This window comes from Ictidomys tridecemlineatus, unplaced genomic scaffold (genome assembly GCF_052094955.1).
Source record: "Ictidomys tridecemlineatus isolate mIctTri1 unplaced genomic scaffold, mIctTri1.hap1 Scaffold_214, whole genome shotgun sequence".
In the NCBI taxonomy this organism is placed as follows: domain Eukaryota; kingdom Metazoa; phylum Chordata; class Mammalia; order Rodentia; family Sciuridae; genus Ictidomys; species Ictidomys tridecemlineatus.
Window position 1 is genome coordinate 97371 of NW_027521844.1, and position 17819 is coordinate 115189.

The 17819-nt window shown below is 38.7% G+C and overlaps 1 protein-coding gene and 2 pseudogenes across 1 annotated transcript; 2 read left to right on the top strand and 1 right to left on the bottom strand.

Annotated features, from left to right (window-relative positions):
- Positions 1 to 1380: 1380 nt before the first annotated feature.
- The window catches only part of LOC144373029 (protein N-lysine methyltransferase METTL21D-like), a 34232-nt pseudogene continuing 17793 nt past the window's right edge, over positions 1381 to 17819 (bottom strand).
- Positions 4385 to 6314, top strand: LOC101955576 (sulfotransferase 1C3). The gene is made up of 3 exons (XM_005342916.4): positions 4385 to 4508; positions 5629 to 5809; positions 5996 to 6314. Exons 1-3 carry the CDS (start codon positions 4500 to 4502, stop codon positions 6106 to 6108), a joined length of 303 nt encoding a protein of 100 aa, XP_005342973.4. The 5' UTR covers positions 4385 to 4499; the 3' UTR covers positions 6109 to 6314.
- On the top strand, positions 11120 to 15668 carry LOC144373028 (sorting nexin-5-like; annotated as a pseudogene).

Here is a 17819-nt window from a genome sequence, read left to right on the forward strand (position 1 = left end):
AACAAACTAAAAAGACTTTCCTCTTTGTTTGTTGGTGATTTTTGCAACCTCAGGTACCTAGTGAATAATAGCAGAAATAAATAAGTAACTCTCTAATTTGAGGCAGAACCATCAAACTAGATGATGTTTTGCTTCTGCTTTCTATTTTGATTTTTAAAAACATACCTTTAAATTTACATGGAACCCTTTTGGAATTCTGTTCTGTTAGTTCTTTTAAAAAAATCCATGAAAGTGAAAAAGAATGCATTAAAGATAAATAATTATTTTCAAACAATTCATTTCTTAAAATAAATAATTTTTTTCAAATTACCAAAAATTCTGAAAAGTTAGAAAAGTTAAAATCCTTAGAAATAGCTTAAGAAAATTTCTCTTTTCTCAGGACAGTAGACTATATCTCCAACTCATTCCTCTCTAGAATTGGACTGTGTGCAAATATGAAAAAAAAAGTGCTAAGATGCCCCACATGGCTTATAAGTTTTAAAATCCAGACAGGAGCTCAAATCTGCCATTTTTCTACTTTACAAAATACAAAATCTTAAATTTGTATACTTAACAAACATTTGCAGAAGTGTAATTCAAAATGACCTAAAAAAATGAAAAAATGATTGAAGGACTGACCCACTGAACATGAGGACTTATAATATTGAAGCCCTTATGTTAAATGTTTTTTTTATCATTGTCAAAATTCTCCATGTTTATATTATCAATATATTAATCAAAATTTTATGCATTTAATAACAAATATCTTAGTTCCTATTTTACTCAGTCTTTTAAAAAATTAGTAGTAATTTATATTAATAACTTAATTCTCATACTTGTTAAAGTATGAAACATATACTTTAAAAGCTATGGCTATAGCAAGTGAAAAATCCAGCCTAATTTTCTTTTAAGATTGGGAGCCATCTCATAACAAAGGCATGAAAAGTTAATTTCTGCTTCATTATAAATTACTGTGATTTGTAAACTTGCTTGAAATGCCTGCCAGTGCCTTGAACTCACCCATGTCTGTTTTTCCCTGATGAGATAACAACCCTCCCTGAAATTTTAGTGATGACTCATAAATTATGGCTTTCCCTGACCAAATAACACTCACTCTGAAATTTTAGTGGTGCATCATAAATTCTGATTTTGTGATCTAAACTTACTCCCTAAATGCTGAAACATTTCGACAATTAACCTACTACCTGCCTTTGTATTATCCTTGTCAAAATCCTGTTATCCATGTAAGTTCTCAAGACACCCCCCTTTTGCAACATTTTGTGCTATAAAACTACAGTCCTAGAGAACTGGAGTGCTGTCTGCTTTTCCCATGGGTTTCAGGAGAGACTGTTATGCTCAAATGTGGGACCCCCAAAAGAGCACCAGAGACAAAGACCAATGTAAGTAGCAAAGAGTGTTTATTTCAAGCTAGTTCAGTCCTACACACACAAAGCAACTTGTTGCTTAGAGGCCCTGGTCCCAGGGTTTGCAGCAGTTTTGTACACTCTTTGGGGAAGGCAGGTACCACACATACATTATAACATCTCTTAGCAAATAATCACACACCTTGGGGAAATCATAAACAACTCTAAAACATGATTAGCACATTTACTGGTGGGAACAAGTTGGGTAAGGGTGACTGGTTTGTACAAGATGGGGATTCCTTTGAACTGATTGGCTTAGGCCATGAGGGGAGTATCTGTGAATTACATGGTTTCCCAAAATGTTATCAACCACCATAAACTACTTGGAGGGTCATCTGACATCCTAGGTATTTTCCCTGTCACATGCTAATTGGTGGCTGCTAGGGGGTTGCTATGGTCTCCACCTAGCCTGACTGAGTAAGGGACACCAGGCACAGCAAATCTCTCCTGTTATTTGTAGGGAAAAAAACTTAGCAGGGTGGGTATGTGCCTAGGAGTGCTCTGTGGGTCTTTCCAAGGACAAGGGTCATGCCCCCTTCCTTGGACAGTCTTTGCTCTGAAGTAGAGGCTGGTTTCTCACCTTCTACCCTATGTTTTTTTAATGCATTTTTAGCTGTAGCTGAATACAATACCTTTGTTTCACTTCAGGGTCTTGTACAAGCAAGATGAGCACTCTACTTCTGAGCCAAAATTCCAGCCCCTTATGTGTTGTTTTTATTTGTCATTTTTACTTTAGGGAGTTTCTTTCCAGTTCAAATTTCAATCTGTCACCTAAAAAGAACAGAGATCAAAAAATTTTAAATAAAATTTGATAGTTATTTTAATTATTTTATATTAACTCCTTAATAATATACAAACATATATAATCCATAAACTAAAAAACTTTATCCCCTCTGAGAATACACCTTCAATGACCTAAGACCTCCCTTTCACAAGGCTCAGTCTCTTGAAAGTCCATAGCACCTTCCAGTAATTCTACCCTAAGTACCCATTCTTTACATATGGACCTTTGGGGGGAAAACTGCCCATCCTCACAGTGCTCTTCCTCCCCAACCCCACTGACAGCAGCAGAGGCTGGAACAGGAGCCGAGGTGGTTAGGGCAGGAGGGGGACAGCAAGACAAGAAGCTAAGAGTTCATTTTTTCCTTGCCAGGACATACCATTGCATTTCCTTTGAGAATCAGCATCACAAACATCACTAAAGGAAGAGTTGGCACTGTCCTTAGAGGTCCTCAATCTTATCCAGGAATAAAAACATAGCAATGATAATTTATCTATAAGCCTGGGATTCATCTTGTAGGAATGGGACGATAAGTGCATTGCTTTAGCTCCTTCCACTTTATGATTTAGATTTCTTGTTTATAAAGATCCAAGGAGAACCTTTCCTTCACATGTTATGACCCTCTCAAGTTCAAATATCAAAATTGTAATCCTCAAAGTAATGGTTTTAAGAATGGGGGTGCTTTCGTAGATGATTAAGTTCTTAGGTCCTGACATTAGAACCCTTATAAAACATGATCATCTATGAGGAAGCAAGACCTGACCAGAAAATCTAAACTCTAGAATAGTGAGAAATAACTTTCTAGTTTTTATGACATTCAGTCTGTGGTATTTCATTAGAGCACCCTGAATAGATGAACATACCTTATTCTCCAAGTTAAGTTAGGATGAGTACAGTATTTATGTGCAAACCAGGATAATTCTAGGATTTAAAAAAAGAGGTACTCAATAGTAATACAAAGACTACCAGCCACAAATCAGAACAATTTCTAGGCAGACTGGAAGAGATGATCACTTTGTAGAAAACATATGTATGTTCTATTACTCCAATAGCATCATCCAAGATTCTCCAAAACAACTTTCTAAAAACAACAATCTCAGTACTAAATGGTGATAATTTTCTATCTTGCTTACTCTCTGCCTCTCTCTCCCTTTTCTGGATGATTCCAGATTATCTATGTAGCTAGAAATGACAAGGACTGTCTGGTTTCCTACTATTATTTCTCAAGAATGAATTCAATGATGCCTGACCCTGGTACATGGGAGGAATACATTGAAACATTCAAAGATGGGAAAGGTAAGTGAAAGGAAACTGTGGGTTCCTATTTTCTCACTCACTTAGCTATTGACATCAAAAAAAAGAGTTTTTGCTGAATTGTATCTGTCAAAGTCCTGCAAGGAAGTAGATGTCAAGAATGAGGTCTCCCAGGAGACGTCAACAAATAGACTATTCACAATGCTGTGGGCAGAGTTTTGGGAAATCAGCAAGAACCAGTGAAGTATTCTTGAAGGAGCAACAGTTCCCTGGAGATAGGAGAGGTCCCCTTCACAGGAGCTGAGGCCTTCGGTGGAGGTAGCAATCAACAAAGTGAGCCAACTGGGAGGCATCAGTGAAATAAATATATTGTTCTTCCTCTTTTCCTGCTTGCAAAAGCCTTCCAACACTTCTTGAGGTAAAGTCCATCTATAATTCTGAGGGAAAAGGAGCCCCTGGTGACAGATTGTGCAGGTCAACTTCCAAAGTGCTTGGCAATGTAGACAAAGATGCAAGGTAAAGGAGGGTTCACAGGGACAACAAAAGACACCCAGCAATCTTCTCTCCCTCCCATTTACCATCACTGAAAACAAAGATGCCCAAAAAGTAGGTAATTAGAGACGCTTTAAAATAAAAGTCTTTTTTTTTTTCAAAATCAGCATGCTGGAAACAATATTTATTGATCTAGGCAACTTGTGGTGATGCAAGGAAAAGATTTCTATTCCCTGGCCATAGACAATGTTTTGTGGAACACTAAGTTCAACTAAGTTTCCTGGAAAATATAAGCCAGGAAATTCAGAATATTTTTCACAATCTTCCAAAATACTTTCAAAGGACAAGTTTTCTGTCTTATGCAATAAGAATCCTTCTGCGCAATATCTTTGTATTTTGGTTGTATTTAGTAACTGTCCTCTTTTATTTGATAAGTAAGGCTCATTTGGTAAGTTTCATATTGACATTCTCTCTCCTCCTCAGTGTTGTGGGGCTCCTGGTATGACCATGTAAAGGGATGGTGGGATGTGAAGGACCAGCATCGCATCCTCTACCTCTTCTATGAGGACATGAAGGAGGTGAGGGGCAATATGATCCCCATCATGTTCTCCCAGTGCCTGGGATGTGGGGGCACTGGAATGTGGACTTACCAACAGAAGAACCTCTCGATGACACTCTTCCCAGCTCCTCAGCTCTAAACACAATTTTTGTCTTCAGAATTATCTTGACTTTTGTTCACACTTTCCATAAGATCTTTCTTCCTCTGGAAATAGCTTGTGCCTTCTAGCCAGATCACCTTGTTGAATCCTTATACCTAGGAGCCATGTTTCTTTACCTACAAAATTATATCATCTCTATCTCATGAGATCATTGTAAAGATTTTTGCAATCTTAATTATCAAGTGTGCATAGTTCTGTTCAAGAAATCAACTTCCTTCTCTCTCTTCTATGCCCTGATCACTACTTGAGGTCTAGTCCGTAGGAAATTGGCAGGATTAGTATCACACATTAGGACATTGAACTGATCATTGTGGATGAGCGGATAGCAGATTCAACCCTTGTGAGTCTGGATTAATGTCCTTGAATTACAAAACTACCACCTATGACCATGCTAAGAAGTTCTCTAAAATTTAATCTAAAGCTACAACTCCTTTTTTTGCAACTTTTTTAATCAGAAAAAAGCAAGGTATAAACATGTTCATTTCTGGGTAAATTGGATATCCCTTTTACTCATCCTTTTATTAGCCTTCTATTAAACTCATAGACCATTTGCTGCCAATTCTTATAGCCCAGAGACTAGAGTTAATTATCATACTGACCAACACTATCTGTTGCTCACTATACCTTCTCTGATCTCCTCCAGAATATGTCATTTCTCCTTCTCTTGAGGTCTCCTGGTGCTCTCTCTTGGTGCAGGAAGCACATACTTTCTCCACCAGATACCTCAATTGGTCAATTTATACCCAATTTCCTTCTTGCAGGGTAATTTCCTTGATGATAGAAATAGTCCCAATCTTCTTGTTGCTGCACATCTGTGGTAGTACAGTGCCTTTCACTAGTAACACTTGAGAATATTTGCTGAATATGTTTGAATGAATCCCTTAACTCATCTCTTTAGAAATGCATTTAATTTAAACAGAATATCATCCCTAATGGAAGAGCCCAAAATATTTGTTTTGTGTAATTGTTCTACATACAGGACCCAAAGAGGGAAATTGAGAAGATACTGAAGTTCCTAGAGAAAGACATAACAGAAGAAGTTCTGAATAAAATCATCTATCATACCTCATTTGATGTAATGAAGCAAAACCCAATGACCAACTATACTACTCTACCTAGCAGCATCATGGACCACTCCATCTCCCCTTTTATGAGGAAAGGTAGTTGAGACATATATTCCACGCTGCCAATTGAAACCCTGTAATTCTCACGTCTACTTGGATTTTTCCATTAGTGTTTTATGCTGCATTGCTTATTCTTGCCAGCAATACCACTGTACAACTTGGGTGTACACTCAATTCTCCCTAGACTCCTGCAGCAATCACTGAGATTTTGCCTTATTTCAGGGATGCCTGGTGACTCGAAGAACTATTTTACTGTGGCCCAAAATGAAGAATTTGACAAGGACTACCAGAAGAAGATGGCAGGGAGCACTCTGGCTTTTCGCACAGAGATCTGAGAGTGCTGGTCGGGGAGGTGGGGTGCTGCCCCAGACGTTATTACTAGATTGTACCCATTTAAACCCCATGATACTTAAAAGCATTCTTCCTCCCATCCTAAGTCATTCCACACTATCTGTAGATCCTGTACTACTATAATAATACTTCATTAAAACATAATCAAATCCTGGGTAGAAAGTTTTAAATTAGTTACATGGTAATTGGTGTGGACTCCTGCCTCATGAAAATATACTCTGTACTAAGGCAAAATAAATACAACTTCAGTCCATCACTTGTCTACAGCTATCTGGTTTCTGAAAGACAAAACAAAAGAGATAAACAAATAAAAACAGAATTTCAGCGCAAGAGAAATTTAAAAATAAAGCAAAGGGAATGAGAAGTACCAGGGAGAATGTGAAGAACTATTTTTTAATTCTAAACATTTGTCTTGTTCCACTTTGTGATTCCATAACTGACATGGATGATTTATAAAGAACAGAGATTTGTTTCTGAAAATTCTGAAGCATAGGAATTTCAAAGTTGAAAGGTTCACATCTGGCAAGGACTTTTTGATGCATCATTCCATGGTGGAAAGTGTGATGGTAAGAAAGGATGAGGGGTGGGGGCTTACCCTTTCATTAGGAACTCACTCCCCCCACACACAAAATTCACTCCTATGGTAATGCCCTTAATGACCTAATCACCTCTTATGAGGATCTTTCTCTCATTAGTGTTGTGATGGAGATTGAGTATCTAACACAAGGTTGGGGGACATATTAAAAACAGTGATGGTCAAGAATGAGAAAAATGATGACACAACTCTAATATTAGACTATGAGATACAGAGGATAATATGAAGAATGGAATCCAGTGAGCTGATGTTGAAATGGTCTAAAGACCAAAGAGAAAGGCCACTGCTGGGCATTGGAGCAAATGCTAAAACACAGAGGATAATCAACAACTTGAGCCAACTTCTGTGACCAACTTCTAGAAAGCAGAAAGAGATTTTATATTTCAGATAAACTTCTTAGAAAAAAAAACTATAAATTCACCTAAGGAAAAAATAAAATATCCAGTCCCTTGTACATTTTAAGAAAGATTTGAATCTTATATCTCTGGGGGAAAATGTCACTTTTCATACTTTTTGAATAGAAGGCTTCTAGCAAAATTGTCCTTACGGTAAAGTTAATCATAAAATCATGTTCAGTTTTCTCCTTTTCATTAAAACCTGCCTCACAAAAATGTCTGCCATCATTTGCACAAGGTATTCAAACATCTGCATTATTTTTATAGAATGTTAGCAAAATGCATTTTGTGTGAGGGGTGATTTCCTATTCCACTCAACAAATGATAAAGAAAATCATCTTCACCCAAGAACAAATTAAGCCCTACCTGTGTTCTTTCCTCTTTCCACTTTCTAAGGGAAGCAAATCATTAATCACACGACAAACAATCCAGTGCTGTGGTCGTTATGCAGTGTGGACCAGCGTGAACGCCTTCAGTTCACATACCAGGAACTTCCTGAAACTTCCCACAGAAAGCACATAATACTTCCCCTTCTCAATGTCATGTGGGCTGGTCATATAAGAGGTATTAAAATATGAGCAATATGTCTGGAGTTTTCAACTAGGCAAAACCTACCTTACTTTTTTGAAAATCGTAAAAATTTTTTTACTTTTATTTTTGTAAAAATGAATTCCACTCTCCTAGTTCTCAAAAATTTCAATTAAAGTATTTCTGAACTTCTTTCTTTAAAGCTCTGTTATGCCCTTCTAATAATATTCTAGGTACTACAAAGAATAATTATCTGGCTTCCATGTTGCACTCCTGTAATTCCAGTGATTTGGGAGCCTGAGGCATGAGGATTGAGAGTTCAAGTTCAGCTTCAGTATCTCAATAAGATTCTCAGCAATTTAGTAAACCCTGTATAAAAATACAAAAAAAGGGACTAGGTATGTAACTAAGTGGTCAAGCGTATCTTGGTTAATCTCTAGTAGCAACAAAAAAGAATAATTAATGGTTTAATTTAATTTTTAAATATCTGTGGTCCCAACCCTATAGAATAACGATGATAGAGGCAAGGAACATCCACATAGCCTTCCTAATCTAACATGCTCAATGTTCATGGGTACTTTCAAAAAACTTTTATTCTAATGAGACACTACATACACACACACACACACACACACACACACACACACACACACCCCTAAATGAATCAGTCATGGAAGATCAAATTGTAAATAGTTATGGAAAAATTACTTGGTAACAATTCACTTAAAATAAGTTTGATCAAAAAATTAGAAATAGAATTAGGAGAGCCAGAAATATTTCACTATTCAACAATCTCACTTTTTAGATGAGAAAACCAAGAGAGAGAGAGAGAGAGAGAGAGAGAGAGAGAGAGAGACAGACAGACAGACAGACAGACAGACAGACAGACTGAGAGACTGACTATGTTGGATGCAGTGGAATAAGGATTCCCCCAGTTTCTAGCTAGTGTTCCATCCCCTCCTCACTATAAAACCATAGATTTGGGCTGGGGATGTGGCTTAAGTAGTAATGCGCTCACCTGGCATGCGCTGGGTGCTGGGTTTGATCCTTGATCCTCAGCACCACATAAAAATAAAATAAAGATGCTGTGTTCACTGAAATCTAAAAAATAAATATTAAAAAATTCCCTCTCTCTCTCTTTCTCTTTCTCTCTCTCTCTCTCTCTCTCTCTCTCTCTCTCTCTCTCTCTTTTCTCTAAAAAAAACCACCATAGATTAAAAATGCCTTAAGCTTAGAAGGCTGAAGCAGAAAGATTGCAAGTTCAAAGACAGCGTCATCAACTTAGCAAGGCCTGGAACAACTTATTAATACCCTGTCTCAAAATAAAAATAAAATAAAATAAAAATTGCTGAAGATTTTTCTCAGTGGTTAAGTACCCCTGGATTTAATCCCTAGTACCAAAAGAAAAGTACCTTCTCCTCAGACAACATTTTTTAGTTCTTTGATTCTACTTAGCACTTAGAAGAGCACTACCACAATTTAACTGCTCTTTGGATCCTTCCTTATCACGTAACATATCCTGAAACCTAGCAAGCTGGCTTTATTCCATGATTAATCTTTGAATTTCCCTGACTCCCAAACCCACCTTGGCTTCCATTTAATTAACTATAAAATCTCTTTATTAAAATCATCAACCATTTCATATTTCATCTTCATCATAACCAAAGCAAAAAGAAGGGTCCTTGTTTTTTCTGAGTATCTTGGTATCCCTCTTGGAAACCTCTTCTTCCTGGGAAATCTACCTGTGCACTGGCCTGCATCTGGCCTTGTACCGGCATTGCCTCATGTTAGCCAACATTCTTGTTTTTTTTTCTTTATTTAAACAGCCATTTTATAAATTAATATGTATATAATGTAATTTCGTATGTATACATTACAATGCATGTTTTAAGAGGTATATACTTTATTGTTTCTATTGTTGTTAGATATACCTGATAGTAGAGAATATTTTGACATATTATACGTACATGGAGTACAACTCATTCCAACTAGGATCTCATTCTTGTGGTTATACATAATGTGGCATGAAAGTGGTAGTGTATTTGTTGAACTCATGGAAGTGTGTCTATACCAACCACCCACAAACCCTAAAAAGCAGAAGGCTTGGATTGCATAAATGCCCATCTGCCTTGAGTGAACATCACTGATTTGCCTCATCTGAGCCTTACATAAAGAGACAAAATGATAAAAATATATTCAGAACATGGTTCAAGTGAAGAATGTATATCCTATATTCCTTCTCCTGTGTCCCAGACAGGCAGTCTGGCTCAAGCTGAATTTCTGGTGCCATCTAACTGGAACTTTTCTGAGAGGGTGAACAGACATTCTCCAGATCATTTTTATGAAGATAGAAGTCCTGGTTTAGGATCACCTGGAAGTCCCCAAATCTAGATGCTATAAGAACTTTCCAATCTCTTTCCCAAAGAGCACTGAGGAGACCTTCTTCAAAATAGTAGACTATCACCAGAGAGGGGATTGCATCTGTGTGAGGCTGATGAGGGGGATACACCCAAGTGTCCAGGAAAAATGAGGGTCCAGGTTACCAGATCTCTTGAGCTCCTGAGGTGGGAACTCCTCTTCCACTCACCTCCCCAGTGGACAACCCCTTGGGAAATGGTCTACATGCCATGAGTTCTAGGAGTCAGGAGGTGGATGTAGAAGGGACCAATGGTAAATGTGGGTCATGCTGGCAAGAATTCTAAAGACAAGGTGTTATTTTCAAGTCATTAACAGGAAGGTGGCCTCCATCTAGAAGAGGAAGGGAATCAAGAAGAGTTTGGAGTACTTAGCTCTCCATGCATTAGGTTATCCCCAGTGAACCACTGAATTGTGAAATGTTGTGGGGAACAAGTTTCCAAGGAGAAGTCACGGAGGGCACCCCCCAGAGTGATCAGGCCTATATCCAGAGTTTCAGAGAAAAACTGAACTGACTAACTAGCGCTTGGCCTGCCAAGGCTGAAAATTCCAGAGTCCATCATGTCTTTAACCAGGGGCCACTGTCTGCCTCACTCAACTCTGAGGTGATGAAGAACATCCCCAACCACCAGGTGTGAGCAACAGGGAATAATGAACAGTGCAGGTGAGGGAACAACAGGCCAGTTTGCCTTCCTCCAGAGGGTCTGTGAAGAGGGCTGTGACAGCTGAATGTGAGTCCCTGTGGGAAGCCACCATGAGATGCATGAGGACCTTCATAGCATAGAAGCCAGCGAGGGGGACCAACTGGGAACTTAAAGCGGCAATCCCTGCTATCAAGATCGCCTTTTGCAAGTGGACTCCCCATCCATCTTCCAAAAGGTCCCCAAGCATCACCAGAGATGGCATGACCCTTTAGGAACTGAGAAACCTGCCTGCCCTTACCTTTATGCTGTTTTGGTGAAGAATTTTCTATCAAAAATCTTTGATGTTTTCTGATAAAAATAAATCAAGCGTAGGCTCCCTTCTTTGTTAGAAGCTAAACCTGTCTGGTCAGCTTGGCCTATGGCTGCCCTCACTCTCAAACTACTTTTCTGTGTCCTGTGGTCATCTCGAAGGAGTACTACTTAGCTTTGATTTCTCAGCCAGCCCATGCTTCTGGAGGGAACCTATTCCCGCGCCCTGGCAGGATGTGGGCGAAAAGTTCAGATGCCCTTCCCAGCAACCCAAATGTTTATAAGCCCAGGACTCTCTCCGGGCCTCAGGGAGGAGGAAGGTGGAATTGTTGGAACATTAGGTCACAGTCTGCTTGTAATCCTGGAGGAAACTGCAATTGGCCACAGGCTGTTTATGAGGCTGCCTTCTCACAGCTTCAGGAAGCCATGGCAAACTCTGTTTGGAGCTGGGCTCCCAGAAGCAGACTCTGGCAGTAAGATTTGGGTGCAAGTTCTTCAAGAGAGAATCATCAGGGAGTAGGGAGACCATATGGAAGCCAAGCAAGGATGTGGGCTCCATATGTGAGATTGACCTGCCAGCCCAGAGTTGTGAATTCCTCCCTGGCCTTTTGCCATCCAAGCTGGGAGAACAAGAGGTGATTTCCACTTGTTATTCAGGAAAGAAATTTTTCCTTGAGTGTTTTTGTTGTGGAGGTCCAATATTTTAAATACTATGGTATAAAGTTTAAAATGATTAAATACTATGGTACAAAGGCAAAATGTCTCATGTTAATAAATGGGAAGGAAGAGTATGAACACAATATATAGAGAGAGGGGAGAATACACAAACATACACAATTCCAGTCCTCAATTGTGTTAACTGATCGTGTATCTCAGGGGAATTGGTTCTAGAATTCCTCCATGGATACCTGAGTCCATGGATGTTCAATTCTCTTACATCAAATGCTGCAGTATTTGCCTATAAACTATATACTCCTGTATACTTTAAGTCGACTCTAGATTATGTGTAATATCTAACACTGTGACAGTGCACTGTAAACGATTAAAAAACTATATGGTCTATGGAATAATGACAAAAAATAATCAGTACATATTCAGTATAGAAACAATTTTCAATCTAGGTTTGTTTAATCTGAAGATGCAGAGACTGTGGACATGGAGGGCCAACTGTACCTACTTTCACTACCCATTTCATATTTTTTTTTGTCTCCATCAAAAACACAGCAGATCTTTACCTGGTGTGTGGAAAGGGACCTAAACATTCATCCCAAAGTGTCTTAAGTCTGAATTGAAGTGTTATAATTCCCATTGATGTCCACAGGTCATGACAATACTACGAGAATTCCATTCTAATTCATGTTTGCAGAGTATAATAATACTAAGAGAAAATCTAGGAGATCTCCTGTATCCTAGACTTGTTCTTCCTTGCCTCCATTATAGTCTGTGGGGCCATGGGCATTTAGGGCAATACATCATATACGGTACTTGCACCATCAGGGCCTGCCCAATCCAATCTCATATATACCTCTTCCATTCAATGACAGTGCTGCACTGCATATGCAACCTAATAACTTGGTGGGACAGATTATAGAAGCTTGTGAGGGCAGCTGAGGTCACATGGTAACATGGTGGCCCATAGTTAAATGTTCAATCTCTATGAAAGTCCGGTAGCAGGCTAAGACCTATCTTTAAAATGGAGATAGTTCTCTGAGGGTGATTACAGTGATTTGCTCAAAAATCCTGAAGACCTGAGTGATGATTCATCTAGAGCCTTGTCTAAGGCTCTTCACATCATCAATATTACAAGTACCATTCAAGCACCATTGTATCTGGTGGATCATGTGGCAAGGCAGACTATACATACTGTTCTGGTCCTCACTCTAACACAGAAACTTTTGTGGTCAACAATATATGGGCTGTGCTCTGTCAAAGTGTACCTCATTGGAAGAGCATCAGTGCTGCTCTCCATGTCACAGTTCTCTGGTCAATGGTCTCTGTGTGGTGCTGAGTAAGGCCCGCGACCCCCTGTTATAGAGTTGCATTGCCAAGACCATAGTTCCTGCAACAGCAGGAGGACCGTGCAACCTGAGGTCTGTGTCTGTGCACCTGAATGTTGACCCCTCACTTCAGATTGACACACCTGATGCACTCAGTGACAGAGATAAGGTTGACTAAACAGTCACACCAAGACTCCACAGCCCACATTTCAGAGCCCAGAGTTTTCTGTCACCAGGTGACATCAAAACTTTGAGTGGCTACATGATACTCTATTAAAGCCACAGACTAGGCTTATTATTTTCCTGCTTCTACAAAACCAAATTTCAAAGGTCCTCAAAAAAAAAAAAAAAGATGCAGAAACCGGCAGAGGGTGAAGGGTCTATGACCAAAGAAGAATTTGCAAAGATGAAGCAATTACTGGAAGCTGAGTATCTTGCTGTCTTTAAGAAGTCTATGTCCTCTCATGAAGTATTTCTTCAGCAGCTTTCTTCTCATTCTGTTCTCAGTAAATCGCAACTTTCATGTTTTCCTAGAATATGATCAGGATCTAAGTGTTAGGTGGAAAAAAAGAGATGTTTGGTGGCTTCTTTAAAAGTGTGGTGAAAAGTGCTGATGAAGTTCTTTTTCCTTCAGTTAAGGAGGTGGATGACTTCTTTGAGCAAGAGAACTTTCTTATTTACTATTCCCACAGGATCAAGGATTCCTGTACTAAAGCAGACAGAATGACCAGATCTCATACAAATATTGCTGATGACTATATTCACACTGCAGCCAGCTTGCAAAGCCTGGCTTTAGGTAAACCCATGATCATCAAAAATACCTATTGTGACCTCAGATGCCCTCACAAACTTCTATATTCTGTCCCACCAAGTTATTAGGTTGCATGTGCAGTGCAGCACTGTCATTGAATGGAAGAGGTATATATGAGATTGGATTGGAAAGTGAACCATCAACACAAATCCACCTAAGAAAGGAGGGAAGAGAATTATAAAAGTAAGAATAATACAGAGAGACAAAACTCATAAAAGGCCATTGTAGAGACTGCCTACCTCTTCACTTTCTTTTGAGAATTATTACTACAGATCAGTCCTCAACACATCGCAACCAAGACCACATTTTGAAAATTAGACTTAAAAGTCTTTATTCACTTATTTTTCCTGCTTTCATCCCTCCTCCTGATCTACCCTTTTGGTGATCTGAAGCAATAAAAATGGAAACTAAAAAGAAATAAAGAAGAAAAACAACTCAAAATGGCAATCTTAGTAGAATAGCTAAATGTTAAAAATGTTCACATATATTATTTGAATACAAATCTCATGCATATATAGCTCTGTTCTCCTAAAAATATCTAATTATTCAATGTGGTCTTTGGAGAATCTCCCATGAAATATTAGAAATATCTGAGCAGGCTGACCAATTAGGTGTTTGATCATCTTCATAAGAAGGAGTCAAAAAGAGATCATGTCAGGGTAAAGCATCTGCTTAGTGTGCATGAGACCCTGGCTTCAATTAACACTGCTGCTGCTGCAAAAAAATAAATAAATAAAATAAAAGAGATAACATTAGCTATTGTGCTCCTACCTGGAAACTGAGTGGATCCACTTTGTGATGCAGTGAAGAGGGCATGAGCTTTGAGCTGGAATCTAACCAATATGTGACTTTAGCTATCATCTCATTTAGAAAATAGGGACCATAAATCTGCTGTAGTGAAACTTAAATGTAATGATGCATATGGAAATGCCTTATAAACCAAGAAGTGTCACTCCTGGAATGAAAGGTGGAACCAAAAACATCACTGGCTTTGTACTTTCACAACCAAGTCTGACATTTGCTCTTTCAATGTTTTAAGTAGGCAGATTCCGATGACTTCCTGGAAAAGTGAACATAGCCCACAGAAGCCATATGACACATATCTAATTTCCTTTCTTCTTTCCTTGTGCCCCCCCATCTTCCTTCCTTCATATATTTTTTTGTTGTGGTGGTGTAGGGGATTGAACCTAGGGCCTCTTTTATGTGATAGGCAGTTTGTATACATCAGCAATACCACAAACACTTGAATAATATATTATGCTACAATGTGACAACAGTTGCAACAATTTTCAGCTTTATTCTAATCTGTGTGTGTGTGTGTGTGTGTGCGCGTGCGCGTGCACCCATGCACACACATGTAGGCTCACACTGGGGAAGTAACTTGTTATTGCTAAGCAAGCACCTTACCATTGAGATACATCCTAGCCCCTTAATGTTCATTTTAATTTGCAAACCCAAACGGATCTACGTTGTTCCCTAGAAAATGCTCAGCTCCCGAAAAGGACAGTCATCTTTATTGTATCCTCGGTGACAAGTTTTACAGGAAATCTGTGCAAAGTTCTGATGAGAAAGACATGATTCATTTTTCACAGTTCTGATGGTATGACTCCCTCCTCTATCAGAAAGAACTGAACCTTCCTAGCAGTGCTTCTTCCCTAACTCTCTTCCACTCCCATTCTTCAATGTTTGGGAGGCATTCTGTTGGGTAAAAAAAGGCAGTGATCTATAAATTGTTAAAAGTGTTCATCCCCTCTTTCTTTTTTCTTCCAGCTTTACCAATTCTAGTCAAGCCTGCCCAGTTATATAAACCCAAATTCATATTCAAAACCGACAATATTGTTTCGAACTGACTGCTTTTCTTTGAGGTGGTCAATTATCAAGAAGGGCTGTAATCTGCTTTTGGTCCTTCTGCCTCCTCCATTCACCCCTGTGCCCTGGCTGTGAGTCTGAGGCATCCTTCAAAGACACAGGACTGATTGTGATGCAAAGGAATGATGACCTGACTCTGTCTCTTCTGTTCCCTGCACAGATAAGTGATTTTGGACCTCTTTGTGTCTCAATAGGGAGAATGTTATCTGGCTATCCTATGGCATAGGGGTGGTGGTTTTAAAGATCAAATCAGATAGGATTAATATAAATAAAAGACCTTTTAAAATCTTAGCATGCTATATAAATATGAGGTGGTTAGTTTATTAGAATTCTACCTTTGATGTGCTTCAGATATCTGGCCAGCTGAGCACTTAAAGTATTTTTATTTGCATTGGTTACTAGATGAGAATTTCTACTCATTGATCTTAGAAAACTTACCCAATAATTATAATAATATCAATACTTACACATGTGTTGCCTCACACTCTCTGTTTTGTAGTTTCAACACCTAAGAGGTTGATTTTTGCCCTAGTTCTTAATTGGTGGTGATGTGCCACAGACTAGATTCTAAGGTGTGCCTTTCCTGAACATTAAAGACGGTAATATTTCCTCTTATAGAGAACTTACTTTTTGATTTTATATCATTTCTAGATATATTATTGCTAGATTTGACGTGTTTTTAAAATCTATTTTCAAAATGAGCAGTTTTACCTCAATGACATTGAGTTTTTTAAAAAATTAGTAGTACTTAACCTAACCTTAGACAAGTACAATTAAAGAGAAGATTATAAACACATTTTTCCTGATTTGCTAAGTTGAATGCAACTTGCAATTAATATATAACTAAAACATTAAAACCATGTCAAAAGAAATGACAAAAGACAAAAATGTTCACCTACAACCTTAGTAGTCTGATATCAACAAGTGAATAGACTGAAAATGAAACAAATTGTTTGGATATCAGCATTTTCCTTCTGAAGAAGAAAGGATGAAAGAGCTGTGTTCAAAGATTCAGCTTCATCCCACAGCTCTTTTCATCTTTCCAGGGCACTTAGGGATTAGTGGGTAGGGTCAGCACCTTGCATAAGATCTTGCAACAAATTCTTGATGAAGCTGAGCAAAAAACATGGTGGTGTTGAACCCAAGTGCCTACATATTTGTCAAACATTATTTTGGATGTTTCTGGGAGGATGTAAACTCATATAGACATACAACTTTTAGACTCAGACAGGATCCTTAATTATTTTAAGTACACTGGCTGGTGAAGTGACTGTAAGGAGAAGTTTGCGGTTCTGCCCTACCAGGAGCCAAAAGGCTGGGCTGAGTTCCCTTCCTACCAAGTACAGGCTGGGAGATGTGGAATGAGCCACTGAACTTTTCTCATCTGAAAAACTGAAAGCACTTTAAAAATACTACTGTGTAATGTTTGGTATTATTTTACTTACTGTATTTCCTAAGTTAATAGTAATAGCTAAAGCGGGTGTGGTGGCATCTCCCTGTAATCCCAGGGACTTGGGAGCCTGAGGCAGGAGGATCACAAATTTAAGGCCAGCCTCAGCAATTTAGGAAGGTCCTATCTCAAAATTAAAAAATAATAAAAAATGGCTGAGGATATAGTTCAGTAATAGATTGCCCCTGGGTTCAATACCACACACATACAAAATAAGAGCTAACATCTATCCAATTACTCCCATTAGGTGAGTAGTATGTCCTTATTATACAACTGAAGGAACTGGAGCATAGAAAAGTTAACCATTAGCTTAGGTCATGCGGCTAGGATGTAGCAGAGCCAGGCTCTACAACTAAGTCTATCAGAACAAAGAAATGATTAGCTCTGTGACCATGGGGAGTTATGTAACTGCTTTAAATGGTGATATTCTTATATGTACCATGGGATACCCATCTACCTCCTAGGCCTATCGAGAGAATTCAGGAATGACATTTGGGGCAGAATCTAGCACAGTGACTGGTGTGTGCTCTGAATGTGATAAGAATTTCTATTACAGGCACCTGTATGGATTGCCTCCTCTCAAAATCTATATGTTGAAATAATACCCTCTAATGTGATGGCATTATGAGGTGAGCCTTGGGGAGGTGATTAGGTCATGAGGGTAGAGCCCTCATAAATGCCC